The 27028-nt window shown below is 44.2% G+C and overlaps 1 protein-coding gene and 1 long non-coding RNA gene across 2 annotated transcripts in view; one reads left to right on the top strand and one right to left on the bottom strand.

Moving 5' to 3' along the window:
* Positions 1–784: 784 nt before the first annotated feature.
* Positions 785–27028, top strand: part of LOC311127740 (vinculin) — a 78337-nt gene continuing 52093 nt past the window's right edge. Inside the window, exon 1 of the mRNA XM_084159608.1 lies at positions 785–1117. Coding sequence (XP_084015734.1) covers positions 950–1117 — 168 coding nt within the window. The 5' untranslated portion in view covers positions 785–949. The remainder of the gene's footprint in view (positions 1118–27028) is intronic.
* Positions 6132–8912, bottom strand: LOC311101893. The gene is made up of 3 exons (XR_014609962.1): positions 8754–8912; positions 8449–8500; positions 6132–6485 (listed from the first exon to the last, which is right to left on the bottom strand). It is a non-coding gene; the product is annotated as an uncharacterized lncRNA (long non-coding RNA).

Raw genomic sequence — 27028 nt, 5'->3', positions numbered from 1 at the left:
AAGGAAAAGTTTTGAATACACAATGGTTAATTGTTGCTAGCAGTGGATAGGATCCATACTTGAACTTGGGCTCATCAAATCACACCTTGGAATGGATTTAGCCTATTCAGTTTCGGTCTTCTGACTGTCCTGTTAGACAAACATGTTATCCATAAGGATGCAATTTAGTTGTAGGCTAGCGGTATGCTTAAATATGCTTTGAATTACTTAAACACTGCAGTCTTTGAGCTAATGTATTATGATAACTATAAAGAAGGCTAATGGAATATTTATCGACTCAATATCTGGGAATTTTATCCATCTTATCAAACCACAATTCCATTTGGGATATTATAACTTTCTATTCTATACTAAAATTATATTCTACAATTGTTCATTCTACCTTTATATATAAAATGGACAGAGCAGGTATAGCCTTCATCCCAAAGCAACTAGGCTACACTTCAGTCCCTTCTGCCAGCAATTTGTCACTACAACTTTCACTGTGTATGTCCTTACTGGTTGGAATTTGCTCCTCTCAACAGAAGAGGCATATTTCCCTTTTTAGGGCATGATAATGTACTACGTAATTTTGGGAGAACTTGCGTCTCTAGCAAACTCGAATGTGTGGAATAGGCGGAGCATATCGGGAAAGATTGGCATTCACTTGTGCCAATCGCGTTGGCGGTGACATTATGCTATTTCTCTTATTGGTCGGAGGGTGGACATTACGTTCATTATGCTTTAGGTTGCAATTACTCATCGCGAGCTGCGGTTGGGGATTCTCTCATTGATGGTTGCAAGGGGGTAGTTCATGTTCCTAGAGAGTGAAACTGTCCTGGGGAAGGAAAGTGTTGGATTAACCAACTGTTGACTTCATAAAGGCGCAAACAAGAGAGGGAACTTTTGAAACACCTAACGGTGTCTGCCTTTTTTCTCTTGGATAGGAGAGCGGACTTAAGTTTTCATCATGCCGGTTTTTCACACAAAGACGATAGAAAGTATCCTAGAGCCGGTGGCTCAGCAGATATCCCATCTGGTGATAATGCACGAAGAAGGTGAGGTAGACGGGAAAGCTATCCCGGATCTCACGGCACCGGTGGCTGCGGTGCAGGCGGCTGTCAGCAACCTGGTTCGGGTAAGTGAACAGCCCACACAGAATACACTGGCGTAGGGTTGGTTACCTGTCGCTCGCTGTCTGTGTAGTGCTACATTGTGCCAGCCCGCCGCGATTCCAGTCAATTGTCATTTTATGTGAGAAGTTACAGCTGCGGTTACTTTGTTTCTTTTCACTGCTCTATCGGTTGGCAACGTTCTGCTTTTAGAACGCGAGAGTTGTAGCTACACTGTGTATATATAACATTTTGTTGAAGTTCTCTTTCACTTGGACCATAGGGCAGTGACGCCCTTTTCCCCTTGAAAATATGCCCTGAGCCTGCCCCCTGGAGCCGAGGCTTGACTTATACACTATTCTTATGCCACTGTATTTCAAAGATCCTTTGTAACTAACAATTGAAAAAACAATTGTTAACTATCTTCAACTCAAGTGTTGTCATTTTTTAAAATTCATAATTTAAGCAGTATTTGTATTGTAGACTTGTGTAAATGCCAACATATAATTGCATGGATCTACATTATGTTTCCTACTCAACTTTGTGCCAGTATCTTTTTTAAATTAGAATTAATGGAAGTCATGCCGTTATAGTGTAGGCTATTTGGCTGGTAAGGGCAACCCCAGTGTATTTCATCACCATATGATCTGCTAATGACAGACACATCTGGTAGTTAAATCTTCTTCACGCTTTGCTCTGAATATAGCCTATGTATACAGTAAAATGTAATCTTACAATCAGACATGGACATACTCTTGTAAAAATGGGCCACTGTTTTTCACACAGTATAAGTGTTCTCAACAGTTTTGAATGTAATTAACTACAGTCTGAGCTGTGGCTTAGTTAGACAAGTGTAAATCGAAAAGCAGTTAAAACCCCAGTGGCAATAGAAGTTGTGCTCCACAGAACAACTTCTTACAGTAGATGACTCACTGAACTCCATGGCAGCCAGCAAGCTAGGCCTACAGTCTAGGCCAGGGGTGGGCAAACCTATTGGCTGAAGGGCCACATTGAGTTTTTGAAACCTGGTGAAGGGCCACATACTATATGCATGACAAAACATGTGAAGCCTTTATTCATTTTCACATTGACACTAAACTACTAGTGTACTGTAGGTGTACATATGCTTGCAGAACAATTCTACCCCTGTACCATCTCTACCCTTGTTTTTTGGAAACACATTTCCCACAGATTTTTAACAAAATTGATATAATTTATAACATCACAGACACACTCAAACACACACACAGATCCTGCATCTCGACCCTTGTAAAGTACAATCAAACTTACAGTTACAATATGCAAACTTAAAAATATATATATATATATATATATTATATGACTGGAGACATGCAAAATGTAACAGCAGATGTGTAAAAAAAAAACTATTCAAAAATGTGAGTGAAACATATGGTAAGAGCATCCGTTTCATTTGGAATGGTCTGTTTTTGAAAGCATATTAAGGAACAATTCTCATATCCATTATGAGCCATATTCACAGTTATCCAATCACCTCAGCCCAAATCTGACTGATGAGTTATTACCTGTATCCAAGTGCATTGCTGGATAATTCTCATTGCATAACTATCACCATGAAAAAGCATAATCCTTGCCTACCCCAGTCACAGTCTTAATGTGAACAATGGGTCTGGTCACCTCTCTTGGCAAGGGCATCAAAGTCTGGTGTCATCTTTGATGTAGAGATTCTCAGAACAGCTGACAAGTGGTCATTTGTTAAATTTGACCTGTGATGGGATTTGTTGTAGTTCATGACTGAGAACGTTTGTTCACACACATGTTGTGGACCCGAATAAAGCAAGCATCCTTTGGGTGTGCTTTTTAATGTTTGGAAACTTTGTTTCATTCAGTGAGCCATAGAACTGGTCTATTGTTGCAGTTTTGTACTTCTCCTTCAAAGCACTGTCACATTGGATGTCGATGAACTCCAATTGTGTGTCTGGTGGTGCTTTCTCACTGTCGAAAGACAGGGGGCATGATACAAGCTCCAGCTCAGTCTCAATCTTGGTGAAGTCTGAGAAGCGGCGGGAAAACTCAGCATGCAGGTCGATCAAAGTGCTACTGTACGTCTCAGTGCGGCACTGCGATGTGGGCGTTCAGTGCGGCCAGTGTCGGAAAATGAGCGAGAGACCGGCTGCTCATTTGTCTGGAGAACAACATAAGTTTGGCCTTTAATGCTTTGACGTTGGAAAACAGTTAATGCACAAAAACACAATTTCCCTGCAGTTTCACATTTATATCGTTCAGATGCCCCAATATGTCCACACCGAAAGCAAAGTCGCCCAGCCATTCTGTGTTTCAACTAGGAGAAGTCGTCAGCTTTACCAACCGTATCAAGGAACATACCTATCTCCCCTCAGTTTCCACACACAGCGAAATACTTTTCCCCGGCTTAGCCAGCGCACATTTGAATGGTACAACAAGTCCTGGTGCTCTGCCTCTGTGTCATTGTGCAGCTGAATGAACTGACGATGGTTAAGCCCCCTTGCCAGGCTGGCAGTTAAAGGGAAACGTCACCGCTAGACATTATTTGGGGTGTTTTTCCAGTCTCCCTACATAATAATGAGTGATGAGAGGGTGTTTCAGACATAATTATTCACTATAGCTGTATTTTTATTTATTAAATTTTTGCGCTTGGAGAGTTCAACCAATGATGTCATTGGTTGATTTGAGCCTGCTGTCTGATATATGTTCTTATCTGCCAGGACATTGCAGGATATCTAGGTTGACTAATTTTCCCTGGCTTTGTAAAGACTACAGACTGATGGGAGCCCTACTTCCTTGTTCTCACCCTCGGAGGCAGGCTTTTCAAAACGGGGCAGGTACTAGTTTACAGGTTCATGGAACCTATGTTACCATGCACTGTCTAGCCGAGATGGCTAAATAATTAGCTACAATAGCAGTTTCTAATGATTCCTCTTTCCAAGAAGAGCTGGACGATGTAACATTTTTTTATGTTCTTTTACATAGGATCATACAGCCCTATTTATTTGAGCCGGTATACACTGAAGTTGAGACAGCGAGAAAAAGACCAGCTGGACCACGACTCAGGAGGGCAAATGACAAACAAGTAAGTTGGTTTGCTGTCGGTAGCTAGCTAGCAATATAAGCTCTCTTTATACACAAGGCAGTGTTGTTCAGTACAGTACAATTTGGTGATCGATTCGGCCATAACAGGGCTTGCTAGTACCACTACAAGGCAAGCTAGCCAAGTTTAGCTGTACTGTAGTCTAACATTATATCTAGCTAGCTAACTAGCCTAGCTAGCCACGGTGCCTCTCATTAGGAGCAAAACTGGAGAGATGTTTTGATGATGATGATGGCAGAGAGTAAAGGAATTACTTTGGCTTTACGACTCATGTTACTCTTGGAGTAACTATACCTGTGTGTTGTAGCTAGCTCGCAAACGTGTGTCTCTGAGATGTCTCATATTCTACACAATGCTGCTACAGTAATAATACACACAGTACACAACGATTTCCCATTAATGTGTAATAATGTGTTCGTCTTTCTCTCACAGACAATACCGCTTGGATACAAAGAACTTGATCCCATAACAACAATCTCCCCTTGTATCAAAGTGACTCCGAACTCCTCACTGCACAACCCAAACACACCATATGCAAGTATTCCCTTTGTAGAACTGTAGTATTTATAATAAACGTTAGTAGTATATTTTTAATCTACTGTATATATGTTATACATTTAAAAAACCATGAGCTGGCGCACACCCAGAGAAAATGATTTAGTGTAGAGGTGCTGACTAACGCCAAATAAACTGTAAGCTATAAAATAAAGAGAGTCGCACACTCTATATATACACTACCAGTCAAACGTTTGGACACACCTACTCATTCAAGGGTTGTTTTTTATTTGTGCTATTTTTTACATTGTAGAATAATAGTGTTGACATCAAAACTATGAAATAACACATATGGAATCATGTAGTAACCAAAAAAGTGTGTTATATTTGAGATTCTTCAAATAGCCACCCTTTGCCTTGATGACAGCTTTGCACATTCTTTCCATTCTCTCAACCAGTTTCACCTGGAATGCTTTTCCAACAGTGTTGAAGGAGTTCCCACATATACTGAGCACTTGTTGGCTGCTTTTCCTTCACTCTGCTGTCCGACTCATCCCAAACCATCTCAATTGGGTTGAGGTCGGGTGATTGTGGAGACCAGGTAATCTGATACAGCACTCCATCATTCTACTTCTTGCTAAAATAGCCCTTACACAGCCTGAAGGTGTGTTGGGTCATTGTCCTGTTGAAAAACTAATTATATTCACACTAAGCCCAAACAAGATGGGATGGCGTATCACTGCAGAATGCTGTGGTAGCCATGCTGATTAAGTGTGCCTTGAATTCTAAATAAATCACAGACAGTGTCACCAGCAAAAGAACCCCACACCATAGCACCTCTTCCTCCATGATTTACGGTGGGAACCAACGTTCCGGCATCACTGTGCCTTCTTCTTTACCCAATAAATTGCTGGCAGTTTATATACTGTATATATAGTGTGCGACTCTCTTTTTATAGCTAAATGTAATACATTGCCATAACTGTTCCTGCATACTGCTGTGTAAACTCACCTCTGTCTCCAGAGCAAATAAACGGTCTTGAATACAAGCCATGTCTACTTATTTGCTATATTGCCCTCAAACTCAACTCTGGACCTCGAAGCCAGTCCCACTACATTTTTTCATTGTTCCCTTCTAATCATGGACACCAGGTGGGTGCAATTAATAATCAGGTAGAACAGAAAACCAGCAGGCTCCAGACCTCGTAGGGTCAGAGTTGAATGCCCCTGCTATATTGAGGCTAACCTACTGTTTTATTGAAACATGTTTACTTGCTAACAAATTAAAAGTTTAAATGATACACCAACTCCCTGCCTCATTTGTTTTAGCAGTAAGACTGAAGCTAGTTTATCCAAATACATTTCATGAATATCAAAATGAATTGATCCAGAAGTTGAAGTCAACACTTTATTGGTTTCTTATGCAGCTGGAATCATTTAGTAACTTGTCAGTACACTTGTAAAAAATATGATATAAAACACCATTATATACATATGTACAACAGCTAGCAATATCTATACCACAATGCAGTTGTTAGCATACTAGGCATTCTATATTATACTACAACATCAGTCTAACTGAATATGGATGTTGTGTTGGTTGAATGTTCCAGGCAAGTTCCTGAATGTTCTTCAGCTGGTGAACCCCTTATTGTGTTGGGTAATGGCAGGCTGTTTAGCAGGCGCTGTGGCGATGTTGTCAGGGATGTTGGGTTTGGGTAGCTGTGACTCAGGCTCCTGTTAGACAAACGTCTGGTTCTTTCTGCACTCCACAGCCAGATCATGCATACTAACCTTCACACACAATACCCACCCCCAACAGACACCAGTCAGTCACCCACACATCCCCCTCCTTACTAATACCTCCTGCACTGTTTGAGCTAGGAACACAAGCATTTCGCTACACCCGCAATAACATTTGCTAAATATGTGTATGTGACCAATACAATTTGATTTGTTTTTTTTCTCCAATTTAGACTTCAAGCCTTGCATGAACAATCAACTAAGCCGCCATAATACAGAGAGAACTACAGTAGAAGTAGTAGCCTACTTGTAAACACACCAACTATAACAAGACAAGAACCATGTTTATGCCTAGCTCCAGTATATTTATTTGCTTGTTATGGAAAGATTTAGTCGATTTCATGGGCGGCTTGTTCAATAGGGCGATATGGGCGACGCACTGCCAAACGGGAAAAGGAAGGGATTTTTTTTCTAATCAATTATATCACGGCAACAGCAGTTATCAGTGTTCACGTCTGATCTGCCAGCCACTAAATGTCAAATCAGGCTAAAGTCGTGCTTCAAATGGCCCCGCCCGTTTTTTGGGCGATTTCAGTCAGGTTGAAAATCGCCCAGAAGTCTCTCATAGCCTGTCATGTAAAATCTATTTTTTCACATTTCAAAGCTTTCAATACATTCTCTATGGGTGTCTGTGGGCATGCACTTACGCGCTTTCGTCATACGTGACGTAACGTTGAACGTAACTAAGACAATGGCGGCTAGCAGCGTCTATGTTGCGACCTGCAGTGTGGCGTTATTTTATGTTTTTAATTTGTAGACTTAGTTTACAAACATTCTGCAAACATTCTGCTTTGGACTGATCTTCGGTTTTGGACTGATCTTGTTGATCGTGTACATACCCGCTACGAACGGACTAAATAATGAAAACGCTGCAGGCAGCTGTAATCCCAATACAGCTGGGAGACTTGGCTGGATGACAGAGTCCCGGACAGAGAAGTGGAGCCGGCCGGCTTCACCCTGGTCAGAGCGGACCGCGATCCTGGTAAGAGAGCGACTCTGTACCCCGACATTGAACTGCTTTCTGTGTCATTGAACCTTACTATTGTTGATAAAACAAGTTTACTGGAGAACGGAGACCAAGTAGAGACTTTTGGACAAGGTGGATAATTGTATAATATAAGGCAGTTTATTCAGAGGTAAAGATATCTGGAATCGCGTGCACGGACCCGTTCGTCAAACTCGTAGGGAGTTTATCAGAAGAGCCCCTAAACATTGTGTGCTGACATTTTATACAATAAAATGAAGTAGGTTGAATCTAGTAGTTCTGATCTTCTGATTGGTCCTGATGAGTTGGGCGAGGTCACCTCCAGGCTAGTGTCACTGTTGCATTGGCTCTGAGTCGGGTTCTCTGTCTTCAGATGTTCAGCCTAAGAGAAGAGGATTTGTGTGTGTGTGTGTGTGTTTGTTATCAGTGTGTGTGTGTGTGTGTGTTTGTTATCAGTGATGATGTGTGTGTGTGTGTGTGTGTGTGTGTGTGTGTGGGTGTGTGTGTGTGTGTCCTCAGGGCAAGAACTCGTGAGTTGGAAGAACTGAGAGACCTATGGCGTGGGTGTTATCCTTAGCCACCTGCTGACAAGGCTGACAAGATAGGACTCTTGTTCATTATATTGAATACAAAGGCCCAACACAAAATGGGTCATGCACAAGATTTTAGTCAGACCAAGCTATAACATTATATATTTACTACGACAGTACATTCAACCAAAAGCTAATATAACAAAGGCATCAGAGATTATTTATAATCTGTCACAGAAACTGGAATCCATCTCCCCAGATCAGTCAATAAATGCTTCTGGTATTGACTTATATGCTGCCCCTGTCTTCATGTTGTTGCTGGACATATCTTTTTTAAAATGTGTGTAGGTCACCTAAATCATCAGAAAAATTGCCCCTCCTGAGAATTTTTTCAGGAGCCGCCACTGGTCGATTTTAAAAAGGTGACTTACACTAGTACCTGATGCTAAGCTTGATGTTGATGCCTCTGAAGATGTTGATGGGATCGGACTCTAAATAGAAGACAGTCACATTAGCCTCTGCGGTAGTTAGTTAGCTAGCTAGCTAACGGTTAGCTAACGAAACCTAACGAAGCTAACGTTAGCTTGCAAAGTTACAAATCACATCGCCAGATAGCAGCTGGCTAATTACATTGATATGCTTTGGAATGTCTAGCCAGTGTATTATTAAAGCTAGCTAGCTAGATTTTAGTTTTGATAAACAAATTTAGTTAGCTAGGTAGCTAGGTAACGTTAGCTACGTTACCTCAGCTTGACTTATTTTCTGCTGATCGGATGCTTTCCTCTTTGAAGTGAAGGGGAAAATCGATGGAATAGCATCACTTTTCAATGTTTGATGACATGGCAACCCCATCCATTGAGACTTGAGTTCCATTTCGAAATCCTCTGGCTGAAAATTCTGGTTACAAACACAGACATTTTTATATGTACTGGATACACCTCCATTGGGCAGTACTACGTCTTGAAATCGCTATGAATTCTGGATAATTGTGGTTTGCTTACAATCAAGAAATGTAGCTGGTCCGTTTCTACTGGTGAGATGCAGAAACGTTTGTAAATGATATGCTTGTAGTGAGGAAATAAATATTTTTGGACACATATGATATGTTAATAACATACTGTATTAATGGACATATAGTGAAATAGGGCAGTGGTGAAATTTCCCTTTAATCTGGTGTAGGCCTATGGGCTAAACAAGCCAGAGTGACTCCTGCATCCATTCCTTTCTTTTATTGTCATACATTTCTTGTAAATTTTTCACAAAATATAACAAAAGGATACAACAAACGAGTATCCCCTGTAGCCCTTAGATCGCAATATCTTATTAAGCTAACATATGGAATTGTTTTAAGATGGTCATTAAAATTGATAATTTAGCCATTTTGATTTTGCATTTTAGGACCTCTGTAGTGTAGGTATATACACTACCAGTCAAGTTTGGACACACCTACTCATTCAAGGGTTTTTCTTTATTTGTACTATTTTTTTACATTGTAGAATAATAGTGAAGACATCAAAACTATGAAATAACACAGATGGAATCATGTAGTAACCAAAAAAGTGTTAAACAAATCAAAATATATTTTATATTTGAGATTCTTCAAATAGCCACCCTTTGTCTTGATGACCGCTTTGCACACTCTTGGCATTATCTCAACCAGCTTCACCTGGAATGCTTTTTCAACAGTCTTGAAGGAGTTCCCACATATGCTGAGCACTTGTTGGCTGCTTTTCCTTCACTCTGCAGTCCGACTCATCCCAAACCATCTCAATTGGGTTGAGGTCAGGGGATTGTGGAGGCCAGGTCATCTGATAGAGCACTCCATCACTCTCCTTCTTGGTAAAATAGCCCTTACACAGCCTGGAGGTGTGTTGGGTCATTGTCCTGTTGAAAAATAAATGATAGTCCCACTAAGCCCAAACCAGATGGGATGGCGTATTGCTGCAGAATGCTGTGGTAGCCATGCTGGTTAAGTGTGCCTTGAATTCTAAATAAATCACACACACCAGCAAAGCACCCCCACACCATAACACCTCCTCCTCCATGCTTTATGGTGGGAACTACACACGCAGAGATCATCCGTTCTCCCACACCGCGTTTCACAAAGCCACAGCGGTTGGAACCAATCATCTCCAATTTGGACTCCAGACCAAAGGACACATTTCCACCAGTCTAATGTCCATTGCTCGTGTTTCTTGGCCAAAGCAAGTCTCTTCTTATTATTGGTGTCCTTTAGTAGTGGTTTCTGTGCAGCAATTCGACCATGAAGGCCTGATTCACAGTCTCCTCTGAACAGTTGATGTTGAGATGTGTCTGTAACTTGAACTCTGTGAAGCATTTATTTGGGCTGCAATTTCTGAGGCTGGTAACTCTAATGAACTTATCCTCTGCAGCAGAGGTAACTCTGGGTCTTCCATTCCTGTGGCGGTCCTCATGAGAGCCAATTTCATCATAGCGCTTGATGGTTTTTGCGACAGCACTTGAAAAAACTTTCAACGTTTTTGAAATGTTCCGTATTAACTGACCTTCATGTCTTAAAGTAATGATGGACTGTCATTTCTCTTTGCTTATTTGAGCTGTTCTTGCCATAATATGGACTTGGTCTTTTACCAAATAGGGCTATCTTCTGTATACCCCCCTACCTTGTCACAACACAACTGATTGGCTCAAACGCATTAAGAAGGAAATAAATTCCACAAATTAACTTTTAAGAAGGCACACCTGTTAATTGAAATGCATTCCAGGTGACTACATCATGAAGCTTGTTGAGAGAATGCCAAGAGTGTGCAAAGCTGTCATCAAGGCAAAGGGTGGCTATTTGAAGAATCTCAAATATAAAATATATTTTGATTTGTTTAACACTTTTTTGGTTACTACATGATTCCATCTGTGTTATTTCATAGTTTTGATGTCTTCACTATTATTCTACAATGTAAAAAATAGTACAAATAAAGAAAAACCCTTGAATGAGTAGGTGTGTCCAAACCTTTGACTGGTACTGCATATATATTAAAAAAATGGCAAACAATTATTTGATGAAACATTGAATTTGGCCTTTACTGCTATAGTCCATAGAAACACATTGAATAACACATTTGTACATGGCAAAACAGACAGCCAAAAAATAAATCATAAGGAATAAGGTTTTGAAGTGTCTGTCTTATATCTGAGCGATATAAGAAAACGCACTTTTGCCATTTTTACAGCCTGGTACTGGGTTACCTTCAGACGACTCCCATGAAGCTTGTGTGCGTAAAGCACAACAACCGACGTGTTCGTGAGAGTCTCCCCTTTCAATATTGGTGACCTATTAGTTTGTAGCTCCAACTGTTCGGTCTGTATAGTCAGTATTGTGAGAAGACCTCTTCGAAATGAGGACGTCTGCGACAGAGCTCAGACGACTGCTGTAAAGCCTGTGGATGTCATAGACTCAAACAACCAACACTGTCGTGTTCATTAGAGTCTCATCTTTCGATGGTGGTAACCTATTAGTTTGTAGCTCAAACAGTTTGTGCTTTACAGACGATTTCGTGACGATTTTCTTGTCCGCATCCTCTTTTGTAGAAAAAGACCGCTTTCACAAGCAGACATAATATTGGTGGAAAGAGGGGATTGAACTGCAGTGATAAGTCTCTAGCATAAACACATGGGTAGCTTTTCAAAATGATGTCACCGTGTGACGCACAAGTGCGTCAATCGACTGTAGGGGGGTATAGTGGTTAAGAGCGTTGTGCCAGTAACCAAAAGGTCGCTGGTTCTAATCCCAGAGCCGACTAGGTGAAAAATCTGCCTGTGCCCTTGAGCAAGGCACTTAACCCTAATTGCTCCTGTAAGTCGCTCTGGATAAGAGCGTCTGCTAAATGACAAAAAAAGAAAAAAAAGAATAGTCTAACCACTTTGCATTTGTTTTCGCATGACTCTTGGTCCTCCTCTACAGAATCTGCCATTGATAACTGCTGAAAACATTAACATGTCTGGTTCTGAATGCACTTTACCCTGTTGTACATTGTTCATCTGTCCACAACCCCCAGAATTCCTTCCTTAATGAGGTGTGCTAAAAGGATGATTCATGTCTGTTTGCTCATAGAAAGTCAATGAGATCTATGGCCTGCCTGATAAGTCATAGGCCTACTAAGAACTGTGAAGGGAACAGTTGTTTTGTTGGGCAGTTTCATTCTTTTGAAATGTGATTTATACATCTGCATTATTCAAAATGAATTATGTTGTAACTTGCAAATCAAATTGTATTTGTCACATGCGCCGAATACAACGGGTGTAAACTTAACCATGAAATGCTTGCCTGCGAGCCCTTCCCAACAATGCAGAGTTAAGAAATAATAATAAAAAGAAAAGAAGTAACTCAAGATGAATAAAATACACAAGAATAGAGCTATATACAGGGGGTAGCAGTACCAGATCACTGTGCAGGGATATGAAGTAGATATGTACATGAAGGCAGGGTAAAGTGACTAGGCATCAGGATAGATAATACGAGTAAAATAAATAACAGTGTAGCAGCAGCATATGATGAGTGTAAAACTGTGTTTGTGTTCTCGGTGTGTGTGTGAGTGTGTATATACACTCAGTGTACAAAACATTAGGAACACCTTCCTAATATTGAGTTGCACCCGCTTTTGCCCTCAGAACAGACTCTATTCGTCAGGGCATGGACTCTACAAGGTGTCGAAAGTGTTCCACAGGGATGTTGGCCCATGTTGACTCCACAGTTGCTTCCAGTTGGCTGGATGTCCTTTGGGTGGTGGACCATTCTTGATACACACGGGAAACTGTTGATCGTGAAAAACCCAGCAGCATTGCAGTTCTTGAAACACTCAAACCGGTGTGCCTGGCACCTACTACCATACCCCGTTCAAAGGCACTTAAATCTTTTGTTTTGCCCATTCACCCTCTGAATGGCACACATGTACAATCCATGTCTCAATTGTCTCGAGACATACAAATCATTCTTTAACCTGTCTCCTCCCCTTCATCTACACTAATTAAAGTGGATTTAACAGGTGACATCAATAAGGGATCATAGCTTTCATCTAGTCAGTCTATGTCATGGAAATAGCAGGTGTTCCTAATGTTTGTACACTCAGTGTATAGTCTTGTGAGCGTGCATAGAGTCAGTGCAAGAAAGGGTCAGTGCAGATAGTCATGGGAACCATTAATGAACTATTAAGCAGTCTTATGGCTAGAAGCTGTCAGCCTGTTGGTCCGAGAGCCGATACTCCGGTTCCGCTTGCCAGACAGTAGCAGAATGAACAGTCTATGGCTTGGGTTGCTGTAGTCTTTGGACATTTTTCAGACCTTCCTCTGACACCGCCTCATATAGAGGTCCTGGATGGCAGGGAGCTTGGCCCCAGTGATGTACTGGGCTGTCCGCACCACCCTCTGTTGTGCTTTGAGACCGAAGGTGGTGCATTTTCCATACCAAGCGGTGATGCAGCCAGTCAAGATGCTCTCGATGGTGCAGCTGTAGAACTTTTGGTAACACTTTATTTGGATAGTCCAGCTACAGATTATCAGTAACATTTTGACTAACTATCTACTAACCGTAACCATAGCTCTAACCCTTATCATAACACTAACCTTAACCCTTACCCTAACCCTTATTTTAAACCTAACCGTAACCTTAGCAAGCAGTTGCTTATCAACAGATTGTTTGTTGATAGTATGACCATCTGTAGAGCATGTACAGATGGAAAATCCGGACAATCCAAATAAAGTGTGACCTAACTTTTTGAGCATCCGAGGGCCCATGCCAACTCTTTTCAGCCTCCTGAGGGGGAAGAAGCACTGTCGTGCCCTCTTGAAGACTGTGCGGGGGTGTGTGGACCATGTTAAGTCGTTAGTGATATGGACACCAAGGAACTTGAAGCTCTCGACCCGCTCAACTACAGCCCTGTCGATGGGGTGGGGACTTTCTTTCTCCTGTAGTCCAAGATCAGCTCCTTAGTCTTACTCATGTTGAGGAAGAGGTTGTTGTCATGGCACCAACCTGCCAAGTTTCTGACCTCCTCCCTGTAGGCTGTCTCATCGCCATCAGCGATCAGGCATATCACTGTTGTGTTGTCAGCTAACTTGATGATGGTGTTGGAGTCATGGGTGAACAGAGAGTACAGGAGGGGACTAAGCACACACCCTTGAGGGGCCCTGTGTTGAGGGTGAACGTGACGGAGGTGTTGTTGCCTAACCTCCCCACCTGGGGCCGTCCTGTCAGGAAGTCCAGGATCCAGTTACAGAGGAAGGCGATCAGTCCCAGGGTCCCCATCTTGGTGATGAGCTTGGAGGGGACAATGGTGTTGAACGCTGTGCTGTAGTCTATGAACAGCATTCTCACATAGTTATTTCCCCTATAACTGTGTGAGTGGGAGAGGCCAGTGTGAAGTGCAATTAATATTGCGTAATCTGTGGATCTGTTGGGGCGGTATGTGAATTGGAGTGGTTCCAGGATGTCTGGGATGATGGTGTTGATGTGTGTTATGACCAGCCTTCCAAAGCACCTCATAATTACAGATGTGAGTGCTACAGGGCGGTAGTCATTTAGGCAGGTTACCTTGGAGTTCTTGGGAACAGAGACAATGGTGGTCAGCTTGAAACATGTTGGGATTACAGACTGGGTCAGGGAGAGGTTAAACATAATCATGAAGACACTTAGCAGCTGGTCTGCGCATGCTTTGAGAACGTGCTCTGGCATTCCGTCTGGCTCGGCGGCCTTGCGAGTGTTAACCTGTTTAAAAGTTTTACCAACATCGGCCACGGAGAGCGAGATCACACAGTCATCCGGAACAACAGGGGCTTTCACGCAAGACTTAGTGTTGTATTCCTTGAAGCGAGCATAAAAGGCATTTAGCTTGTTTTGTGAGTTCTGCATCAATGGGCGTCTCATGGCTGGGTTTCCCTTTGTAATCCGTTATCGTCTGCAAGCCCTGCCACATACGACGAGCGTCGGAGCAGGTGTAATAGGATTCCAACTTCCTCCTATATTGTCCTTTTGCATGTTTGATGTCTCGTCGGAGGTCGTAGCGGGCTTTCTTGTATGCGTCCATGTCTATGTCCCGTTCCTTGTAAGCAGTAGGTCTAGTCTTTAGCCCAGCGCGAATATTGCCTGTAATTCATGGTTTTTGGTTTGGATAAGTTTGTATAGTCACTGGGGACGACATCATCTATGCACTTATTGTTGAAGTCCGTGACTGATGTGGTAAACTCCTCAATGACATCGGATGAATCCCGGAACATATCCCAGTCTGTACTAGCAAAACAGTCTTGTAGCCTCTTGTCTGCTTCATCGGACCACTTCCGTATTGAACACGTCACTGGTACTTCCTGGTAGGAAGTTGTTGTTTATGAAGAGACACACCCCTCCCCCTTTGGACTCGCCCGAGGTTGCCTTCATCCGACCGTGCCGCTGCATGGAGAAACCACTGAGTCATACGTACGAAGAGTCATCCAGCCACGTCTCTGCAAACCATATAATATTGCAGCTTTTCAAGTCTCTCTGATAGGAGACTCTCTAACAAAGCTCATCCGTCTTATTCTCAAGTGACTGGACCTTTGCCAATAGATCGGAGGAGAGTGCCGATTGATATTCTCTTCATCTCGATCTCACCAGGATGCCGGCACGTCTACACCTGCAGCGTTTTGGTAGCCATATTCAGTTCCCCAGCTGTGCTATCTGAGCAGTCATCACATATTTCCAACTGTGACATGACGATGAAAGTGTAACTCACGCTGTAATTATTTCCTCTTACCTTATAAACGATATCTGCAGTGTAACTGTTATGGTTCTATTTAAATGCAACAGTGACGTGTGTGAGTTTGCAGTGCACTTTGTGGTTAAAAAAAGGCCTCTTGTTTTATGAGTCATAAGCCTATGGATTGTAAAGCCTGTTTTGTCACTGAATTAGTGCTCTCCAGGAACATTCAATCAAGTAGACCTGGGTTCAAATGCTATTTGATAATTTTCAAATATGTTCAGCGTTTCCTCTAGCCTGCCTGGAATGCCAGATGGGCAGAGGTTCTATGGACTATTCTGTTGGGCCATTAAGCCAGGCAAACTCAATCAAGCACAAATAAAGTATTTGAAATTATTTCAAATAGTAGTTGAACCCAGGTCTGCAACCAGCCCAAAGGATGAGTCTCACTCAGCCTCTTTCAGCCAGGGTGCTGTAACTCATGTGGGCCCCGGCTCCTCAATGAGTCTAATGACTCTTCCCCAGACATTCCCAGGGAGAAAGACATTGCCAAAGAAAGACATTCACTTTATTGTCTCTGCTACCCACAAAACCACATGTTGCACAGACTCGTAGGAGACCACTGGCTACCCTAGCCTAGTCTACTCCTATGTCTAGTACTTCTGTTTACTTTGGTAATGAAATATACAATTTCAGAACCCACCAATCAATCAATTAAATCTCCTGCGCTAGCAGCTTTAGCCTACTAAACAGCTAAACTAGGTAATTATTGGATTACGTTAATTCCCCCTTGATTGTTGAATTGTGATTCAAATATCACTTTTACGTTGTTGTTCTGTCAGTTTATCTGCTGGCATAGCAAGGGAAAGCGCTTTCGGGTGTTTGAATTAAGCCCTCACGGAGATGTGTGTGTGTGGATCTGTCTGAAAGCTCAATGCTGTTGAGGCTTTCGTCTTTTAATGATCGGTCATCTGTCTTGTGAATGTTTAACAGGATGGAAATCCCATCATTCCAGATGCATGGAGATGAAAAGGTCAGTCTTCGTAATGGGCCAAGATGTTCTCCTCAGCAATAACTCATCCAGAGGACAGACTTTATCAGCCATTATTGTCTATGGTTGATTAAGCGGACAGACTATAATCAGACCATATGTTATCTTCTTAATGAGTGATAAGGCTTAACAAAAATAAACTTCCTAAAAAGGACTAATTCCTGGCTTAAGAAATAATGAGTGATAAGGCTTACCAAAAATAAACTTCCCAAAAAGGACTAATCCCTGGCTTAAAAAAAATAGAAAATAAATAAAGTTTGAGCACTCAAAAAACAGGAAGAGAATATTTATTCCTCTTTATTCCATGATCCATGATCTTCTTTGTGTGTCAGAAACAGAAATGTTAAGCACAATTTGGCCATATTCCTTGGGTAGAAGAAATCAGCCTTGATGGCCTGAATGCATCCCTAAAGAAAGACACATGTCCCACTATAAATAAGAGTAAGTCGGCTTGCACTTGAGCCTTGGCTTGTGCGTGCCGGGATGACTCATTTTCCACTATAGCAAGTGTTATTTAAGCAGGCATACTAGTCAACAGGCATAGTTTTGAGATGACTAAAATAGTGATTATCAAACGAGGCCTGCTGTACTTCATTTCTGCAGTTCCTTTTTATGGTCTTTTGAAAAGTGAGTAGAACGTCAATAGTAGTCACAGGGCCTTGGCACAGACTGGGAACTGAATGTTTGCTTCTACAGCTAAGTCTCTCCAAGGCAAGGTCTGAAGACTGGAGACAGCAATACCATGCACAATGAAACAAACATTCAGCACTGTAGTGTAGATGGTGCGTAACTGTACTTTGATTGGCCTTGCTTTTGCTTTTTGGAGTCCTGTGCTAAGGGAACGGAGCACTGCTGCTACTTCACTCTTTTTGGAGAGCTGCAACGACACAGCTAGTATTGTTACTTCAGTTAGCTTTTCTCTTAGTTTTCTTTTCATCTTTACTTCAGGTCTACAAGTAAAACAGAGGAGTCACAGAGACATGATGCAAGCAGATCATATGTTCAGTAACAAATTCTTGCTGAAGTCAAGTGAGAATGAGCATTGTGAACAAAGTCAACTTGTCAGTTGGCGACATCATGACGGTTGACAGTATTGCCGTTTCACAAAATGAGTAGACTAAGAAACTTGTTTCCACTGCACTAATCCTGCAGTGTAGTGAATCCTACGTCGTGTCAAGACTACTGGCCTAAATAGTGTTTGATTTGCTTACCACATTTGTTCATTAAATCCTTCTCTAATGTGTGATAATGGGGAAATAAATATGACCAAGTCAAGGCTTCCTATTACCTGCTTCTCCAGTTTCCTGTCATTTGTCCAAGGAAATTATTCATGCTGCTTGAACATTTGAATGGAACGTTTGCCGGTTCCAAGGCTGCATTCTGACACAGCTTTGATGAGTAGCTACACATCTTTACTCAACAAATAACTGTATAATAAAGTCTCTTATTTAAAGATATGGGTTTTTCCTTGGAGAAACCCTATTCCTTATATAGTGCACTACTCTTGACCAGACCCCTATTGGGGAAAGGGAATAGAGTGCCATTTGGGATGCACACTTGTGCCACCCTATGGGACTCACGATCACGGCCGGTAGTGACGCATCTAGCACTGCGATGCAGTGCCTTAGACCGCTGCGCCACTCGGGAGGCTCAGGAAGCCTTGGATAAAGGCTGTGGATCTGAATCCACCAACAGTAGTAGTCCAGTGATGCAGCAACAGCTGTTAGTACATCAGAGGGAGGGAAATAAATCAACTAAAACTCTGCTGGGCACTGATGAGTTATCCTCCCTCCCTTTCCTCCTCGCAAGCGATGATACATTGATGGCCCTAAAGACCACAACAGCCAGGGGAAATAGTGTATAGTCAGATGTGTCAGGAAACCACCAGAAGTTGTGTGTTCCATCGAGTCACCTCCGCTGCTGTGGTTGTGTGGTGTAGTCTGCGTCTCAAATGGCAACCTATATCCTATATAGTGCACTACTTTTGACCAGGGCCCATAGGGTTCTGTGCTCTATAAAGGGAATAGGGTGCTATTTGGGATGTGGTGTATGGTGTGGCTGTCAGTGTCACCTCAGCTGTGTGAAAAGATTACTCTTAAGACTCGGAGGGTAAATTCATGCTATAAATAGTATGCTTATGTTGCCCAGAAGATGTTCTCAATGAATTATGACCAAACATATCTGCTCACAGAATCTTGTGAAAGCTTATGAATAGGAATATTGTCATGAGAAAGACTCATGATAGACTACTACTCTGTATCATCAAGTGTGTGTGATGCATGTTTCCTTGCTGTATGGTTTCTTTTGGTGCACAGGACAAGTGAGGCATTTGATTTGTGTCTGTCACCACCTTGGCTACACTCTGTGCATTTCCTGAACTATATTAATAACCCCTGCTTGACGTGACTAGACAGTTGCAGGATAAACCTACACTATATATACAAAAGTATGTGTGGACAACCCTTTCAAATTTGTGGATTCGGCTATTTCAGCCACACCCGTTGCTGACAGGTGTATAAAATCGAGCACATAGCCATGCAATCTCCATAGACAAACATTGGCAGTAGAATGGCCTTACTGAAGAGCTCAGTGGTGGCACTGTCATAGGATGCCACTTTTCCAACAAGTCAGTTAGTCAAATTTCTGCCCTGCTAGAGCTACCGCGGTCAACTGTATGTGCTGTTATTGTGAAGTGGAAATGTCTAGGAGCAGCAACGACTCAGCCGCGAAGTGGTATGCCACGAAGCTCACAGAATGGGACCGCTGAAGCGCATAGCACGTGAAAATCGTCTGTCCTCGGTTGCAACACTCACTACCGAGTTCCAAACTGCCTCAGGAAGCAACATCAGCACAATAACTATTCGTTGGGATCTTCATGAAATGGGTTTCCATGGCCGAGTTCTCTGGAGTGATGAATCACACTTCTGGCAGTCCGACGGACTAATCTGGGTTTGGCGGATGCCAGGAGAACGCTACCTGCCCCAATGCATAGTGCCAACTGTAAAGTTTGGTGGAGGAGGAATAATGGTCTGGGCCTGTTTTCATGGTTCGGGCTAGGCCCCTTAGTTCCAGTGAAGGGAAATCTTAACGCTACAGCATTCCATGACATTCTAGACGATTCTGTGCTTCCAACTGCCGCCCCAGGTGAAGGCATTAACAACACATACCTTTCTCTTTTGTGTTTTTGATGTGGTGGGGTGTACTGTAATAGTCCATTGTTCACCTAAATTCAGTAGACTACATTTACATTTTTACATTTACGTCATTTAGCAGACGCTCTTATCCAGAGCGACTTACAAATAGGTGCATTCACCTTATAGCCAGTGGGATCACCACTTTACAATGTTTTTTTTATATTTTATTTTTTTGGGTTGGGGTAAGGGGGGGGGGGGGGGGGGTAGAAGGATTACTTTATCCTATCCCAGGTATTCCTTAAAGAGGTGGGGTTTCAAATGTCTCCGGAAGGTGGTGAGTGACTCCGCTGTCCTGGCGTCGTGAGGGAGCTTGTTCCACCATTGGGGTGCCAGAGCAGCGAACAGTTTTGACTGGGCTGAGCGGGAACTATGCTTCCGCAGAGGTAGGGGAGCCAGCAGGCCAGAGGTGGATGAACGCAATGCCCTCGTTTGGGTGTAGGGACTGATCAGAGCCTGAAGGTACGGAGGTGCCGTTCCCCTCACAGCTCCGTAGGCAAGCACCATGGTCTTGTAGCAGATGCGAGCTTCAACTGGAAGCCAGTGGAGTGTGCGGAGGAGCGGGGTGACGTGAGAGAACTTGGGAAGGTTGAACACCAGACGGGCTGCGGCATTCTGGATGAGTTGTAGGGGTTTAATGGCACAGGCAGGGAGCCCAGCCAACAGCGAGTTGCAGTAATCCAGACGGGAGATGACAAGTGCCTGGATTAGGACCTGTGCCGCTTCCTGTGTAAGGCAGGGTCGTACTCTCCGAATGTTGTAGAGCATGAACCTACAGGATCTGGTCACCGCATTGATGTTAGCGGAGAACGACAGGGTGTTGTCCAGGGTCACGCCAAGGCTCTTCGCACTCTGGGAGGAGGACACAACGGAGTTGTCAACCGTGATGGCGAGATCATGGAACAGGCAGTCCTTCCCCGGGAGGAAGAGTAGCTCCGTCTTGCCAAGGTTCAGCTTGAGGTGGTGATCCGTCATCCATACTGATATGTCTGCCAGACATGCAGAGATGCGATTCGCCACCTGTTGTACATCGTCTGTTGGGAGGCAGTCCTGTAGTCTATACAGTTCATTCAATGCCATTTCCAACGTTCTCCTTGTCCAGGTTATCCAGGAATCGGGTAGATTATTTTGCTGATTTCAGTGCGATGTCTCTTTCCTTCCATTTGACCCGTAGTTGTGCGGGGTTCTCTCCGTTTCATGTAGAGGTCTCTGCTCATGTCGGCGTTGATGTAGCTAGATCCAATGGCCCTCATACATCAAAGGTCTGACTCCTTTTTTGTGGCTTTGATGACCAGTCGTATAACTTAATCTTTCTCCCTATAGCTAAGGAACTTTGCGATGATGCCCATTGGTTTGCTGTTCGTGTCCCCTCTTGGGACACCTGTTTGATGTATTTGTTCGATTGTGGGAGCTTGTGTGAAGTTCTCCTGGCCCAGTAGTTGTGGTATTACCTTTTCCAGGAATTGTTTCATTCCAGTTGTTCCACAGCGTTCGGGGAAACCTACGAAATGTAGATTTGAACGACGACTGAAGTTCTCCATCGGGTTTAATCTTTCAGTAAGCCCGTAATTATGTATTTTTGTTCAGCCACAGTTTTCTGGAGATGTTCTCGTGCGGTTTTCTCCAGGGTTAAGCCAGTTTCGGCCTCCTCCATGCGTTTTCCCAGTTCAGTCATATCAGGGATTCCCGCCCTGATTTGCCAGTGCATATTTCTGTTGGTCTCTAAACTCACTTTAGTTGAGTCGGCAGCTACTGTATTTGGTCCATGGTCGCGGTGTTTGTTTGTCTCTAATTCTCTATCTAGTATTTGCCATAACATGCAGTTGCCAACATAACGTTTCAGTTATTTCTTAACTTTAGAGTCGAGTGCTTTCCTATTTAAGAGGCATATTTTACTAAAGAATGGAAATGCCAAATGGATCACCTTCACCTGACTTACCTCATGGTCGCCATATTGTGGAGCTGTTGGTACTGAAGCCTCTGCAGATTTAGTTACAGGAAATTCATCTCTTTGCTTCTTCGCTTCACGCATTCTTCCTGTGATTAGGAAAATTTTTGGATACTACATACTTTTGCTATTATGCTTTCCTTCCATAACACGTTCAGAGCGGGCGATTGTTAGACGTCGATGAGGACACTTACTTAGGCCTAATAGCCATTCCGGGATGTTACAATATATAGAACCAGCCTAGCATCTGGTGCAAGCTCCCCCTCTGAAAGCCAGGCTGTGTCTTTCTCTCTGTGTCACTGCCTCAGTCCTCCAGGCTTTGAGAGTGGCATTTCTTCTCTCTGAGTGCATGTCAACAAGGCCTTGTCTGTTCCCCCGGCCCGGCCACTTTATCTAGCTCATTCACAACACAAGGGTTTCCTCGTCACATCACTGCACTGGTCTGTGCAGTTCTGTTGGCAGCTGGAAATTGGACCCCTGCTGGCTGGTAGGCTCGCTTGATATCCGGTTGTTTGGTGCGATAGCATACTCCCACAATGACCGTCTGGGTCAGTCGACCGGTAATGGATAAAAAAGATGATATTAAGAATGACTTAGTCTGAATAATCTTTTGTTGCAGTGTGCGGACAGCACTCCTCTTTTGAAATTAAGAAATACCAAACCAATTTAACCACCTCTGCTCTTCTTGCACTATAGCAAAGTTCTATTCAAAGAGGGCCTGCTGGTGTCACGCCCTGACATAGAGTTCGCTAGTTGGTTTGGTCAGGGTGTGAGTATCTATGTATGTGTATATCTATGTGTATGATCTAGTATGGGTGGATCTATGTTGGCCGGGTGTGGTTCCCAATCAGAGGCAGCTGTCGATCGTTGTCTCTGATTGGGGATCATACTTAGGCAGCCATTTTGCCTACCTATGTTGTGGGATCTTGACTCTTGTTTGGCTTGTGCGTGTGTAGCCATTGTGAGCTTTACGTTACGTTGCTTTTGTTGTTTTGTCGTATGTTTACTTTATAAATAAACATGTATGCATTCCACGCTGCACCTTGGTCCAATCCTGTACTCAACGAACGTGACAGAAGATCCCACCACCAACGGACCAAGCAGCGTGGCCAGGAAAAGCAAGAAGCCTGGACATGGGAGGAGATACTGGAAGGAAAAGGATCATGGACGTGGGAAGAGATCCAGGATGGTATGGATCGCCTTCCTTGGGAGCAAACAGAGGCAGCGAGGGAAAAAAGACGGCGACTCCAAAATGCGAGACGACGAAGGAGACCTGAGAGGCAACCCCAAGAAACATTTTTGGGGGGGCACACGGGGTGGTCGACGAAGCAGAGGAGGCCGCTATTTTAGAGGTCCTCCAAGACCTGCGGATCAGCAATTTGAGAGAGGAGGCCACCACATTACGGGGGCTGATAGCGAGGATAGAGCAGGAGAGCTCCCTTCAAGAGGAGGCGCTGCAGGAGGCCCGTAGGGAGAAGGAATTAGTGGATGCACAGAGAGAGGAGCTGGTCAGGCAACAAAAGGAGCGTGTGTTCATTGAGGAACCAAGGTATGCGGAGATACGCACTGTGTCGCCAGTGCGCATTCACAGCCCAGTGCGTCCTGTGCCAGCGCCCCGCACGTGCGTGCGAATGTGGGCATCCAGCCAGGACGGGTTGTGCCAGCTTTACACTCCAGACCTCCAGTACGCCTCCACAGTCCCGTACCCGCTCCCCACACCAAACCAGTGGTGCGTGTATCCAGGCCGGTACGGCCCGTACCTACTCCCTGCACCAAACCAGTGGTGCGTGTCGCCAGCCCGGTACGCCCCTTACCTGCTCCCCGCACCAAACCAGTGGTGCGTGTATCCAGTCCGGTACGGCCCGTACCTGCTCCCCGCACCAAACCAGTGGTGCGTGTCTTCAGCCCGGTACGCCCCGTACATGCTCCCCGCACCAAACTAGTGGTGCGTGTATCCAGTCCGGTATGGCCCGTACCTGCTCCCCGCACCAAACCAGTGGTGCGTGTATCCAGTCCGGTACGGCCCATACCTGCTCCCCGCACCAAACCAGTGGTGCGTGTCTCTAGTCCGGCATTGCCCGTGCCTGCTCCTCGCACCAGACCAGTGGTGCGTGTTCCCAGTTCGGCACAGCCCGTGTCTGCTCCTCGCACCAGGCCAGTGGTGCGTGTTCCCAGCCCGGTGCGGCCCATGCCTGTCCCTTACACCAGACCAGTGGTGCGTGTCCCCAGCCCGGTACGGCTGGGGCCAGAGCAGTCCGCTCCACCGGTGTCTAGTCCAGCTCCGGTCAGCTGCTCCACTCCAGTGCCAGAGCAGTCCGCTCCACCGGTGCCTAGTCCAGCTCCGGTCAGCTGCTCCACTCCAGTGCCAGAGTAGTCCGCTCCACCGGTGCCCAGTCCAGCTCTGGTCAGCTGCTCCAGTCCAGAGCCAGAGCAGTCCGCTCCACCGGGGTCCAGTTCAGCTCTGGTCAGCGGCTCCACTCCATGCCAGAGCAGTCCGCTCTACCGGTGCCTAGTCCAGCCCCGGTCAGCTGCTCCAGTCCAGAGCCAGAGCAGTCTGCTCCACCGGGGTCCAGTTCAGCTCCGGTCAGCGGCTCCACTCCAGAACCAGACGTCAACCCCTCTCCAGGGTCGGGGCCTCCCACACCAGGGTCCAGACAGGGCTTGGTGCATCGTGGGAGGACTGAGAGGGGAAGCATCGCGCCGAGGTCCAGACCGGACCAGGGGTGTAACGGGGAGGCAGTAAGGGAGAGGACATCACGCCCGGAGCCGGAGCCACCACCGAGGCTAGATGCCCACCCGGACCCTCCCCTGTTAAGTTAGGTTTTACGGCCGGAGTCCGCACCTTTGGGGGGGGGGGTACTGTCACGCCCTGACATAGAGTTCGCTAGTTGGTTTGGTCAGGGTGTGAGTATCTATGTATGTGTAGATCTATGTGTATTATCTAGTATGGGTGGATCTATGTTGGCCGGGTGTGGTTCCCAATCAGAGGCAGCTGTCGATCGTTGTCTCTGATTGGGGATCATACTTAGGCAGCCATTTTGCCTACCTATGTGTTACGAGTATTTCTATCTCAATGTTTCAAAAATGAACGTATTACTCAGTCTGTATCCCAGAGGTTGTAAATCTCTAATAATCAGACCAAGCAGCCCAGCATACAATCATTCATGAGAACGTTCTGAAACAAAATGGTCGTACAATATTTTTATATGCAAACGTCAGAGGAAAAATCCCACCCCTCTTTAGGCGGGCTGTAGTTTTCCACTGGAAAACTGATCTCCTGACCATCAGGTTACACACACACACACACACACACACATGCACTCTTCCAAGCCTAACGGTTTCTCTCCTCCCTAAATTGGGAGGCCTCTTTATCTTGCTTTCTCAGTTATCTGTAGACAGTTCTCCTTGTCCTTTTGTTATCTGGTCTAACTCCTACTCGCATTGCTAAATGGTAACACAATGTCATACTCTTAACTTGCCCTACGCTCACACACTCTAACACATATCACACAGTTTCAGGGTGTAATAATTAGTCATTAATAATTAGTTTAACTGAGGGTGTGACATTTTAGTCATATCTCACTCACACATTTCTTTATCACTATGTTGTGGGATCTTGACTCTTGTTTGGCTTGTGTGTGTGTAGCCATTGTGAGCTTCACGTTACGGTGCTTTTGTTGTTTTGTCGTGTGTTTACGTTATAAATAAACATGTATGCATTCCACGCTGCACCTTGGTCCAATCCTGTACTCAACAAACGTGACAGCTGGTTGGGGTTGGAGATCAGAATACAGTCACCACAGCTAGTGGGAACACTTATACAATGACTAATGAGGGAATAAGGACCAGGTGTGTGTGATTGAAGACAAGACAAATGGAGTGATGATAAATGGATCGGCAGTAGCTAGTAAGCCGGTGACGCCGAACGCCGAAACCTGCCCGAACAAGGAGGGGAGGCAGCCTCGGCGGAAGTCGTGACAGTGTGTTTAGATGTATTTTCGTCTGAACTCGCCCTCACCCTGAACAGTGCTGGTATTATTTACAATTATTTTAATTAAATAGACTAAATTATTTGTATTATTATTTAAATAATTGAATATTGACGTGCAATATCCATATTGCAAGAGATCCATATTGCATGCAATATTTTGAAACGCATATCAGCCACGTGTAAAGTCAGTTTTGATAGTTTTTCTCCTCTTGCTGCTGCTTCTCACACACCAAGCCCCGTCCCCTGTCATACAAGCAGTACAGTTCCTCCTCCTCACTGTTAGTCACTATACGTTTTTTCATGCTTTTCTGTTAGGTCAATACAGGCAACCAATTGTTCTAAACAAGAACCTGCTTTCCACTTTGTTTCATAATACAGTGGGGAAAAAAAGTATTTAGTCAGCCACCAATTGTGCAAGTTCTCCCACTTAAAAAGATGAGAGAGGCCTGTAATTTTCATCATAGGTACACGTCAACTATGACAGACAAAATGAGAAACAAAAATCCAGAAAATCACATTGTAGGATTTTTAATGAATTTATTTGCAAATTATGGTGGAAAATAATTATTTGGTCACCTACAAACAAGCAAGATTTCTGGCTCTCACAGACCTGTAACTTCTTCTTTAAGAGGCTCCTCTGTCCTCCACTCGTTACCTGTATTAATGGCACCTGTTTGAACTTGTTATCAGTATAAAAGACACCTGTCCACAACCTCAAACAGTCACACTCCAAACTCCACTATGGCCAAGACCAAAGAGCTGTCAAAGGACACCAGAAACAAAATTGTCGACCTGCACCAGGCTGGGAAGACTGAATCTGCAATAGGTAAGCAGCTTGGTTTGAAGAAATCAACTGTGGGAGCAATTATTAGGAAATGGAAGACATACAAGACCACTGATAATCTCCCTCGATCTGGGGCTCCACGCAAGATCTCACCCCGTGGGGTCAAAACGGTGAGCAAAAATCCCAGAACCACACGGGGGGACCTAGTGAACGACCTGCAGAGAGCTGGGACCAAAGTATTAAAGCCTACCATCAGTAACACACTACGCCACCAGGGACTCAAATCCTGCAGTGCCAGACGTGTCCCCCTGCTTAAGCCAGTACATGTCCAGGCCCGTCTGAAGTTTGCTAGAG

The sequence above is a fragment of the Coregonus lavaretus genome (assembly GCF_964263955.1).
Source record: "Coregonus lavaretus genome assembly, chromosome: 1".
NCBI lineage: Eukaryota > Metazoa > Chordata > Actinopteri > Salmoniformes > Salmonidae > Coregonus > Coregonus lavaretus.
The sequence above is the reverse complement of the archived record's forward strand: the minus strand, read 5'-3'. Positions and strand labels throughout refer to the sequence as shown.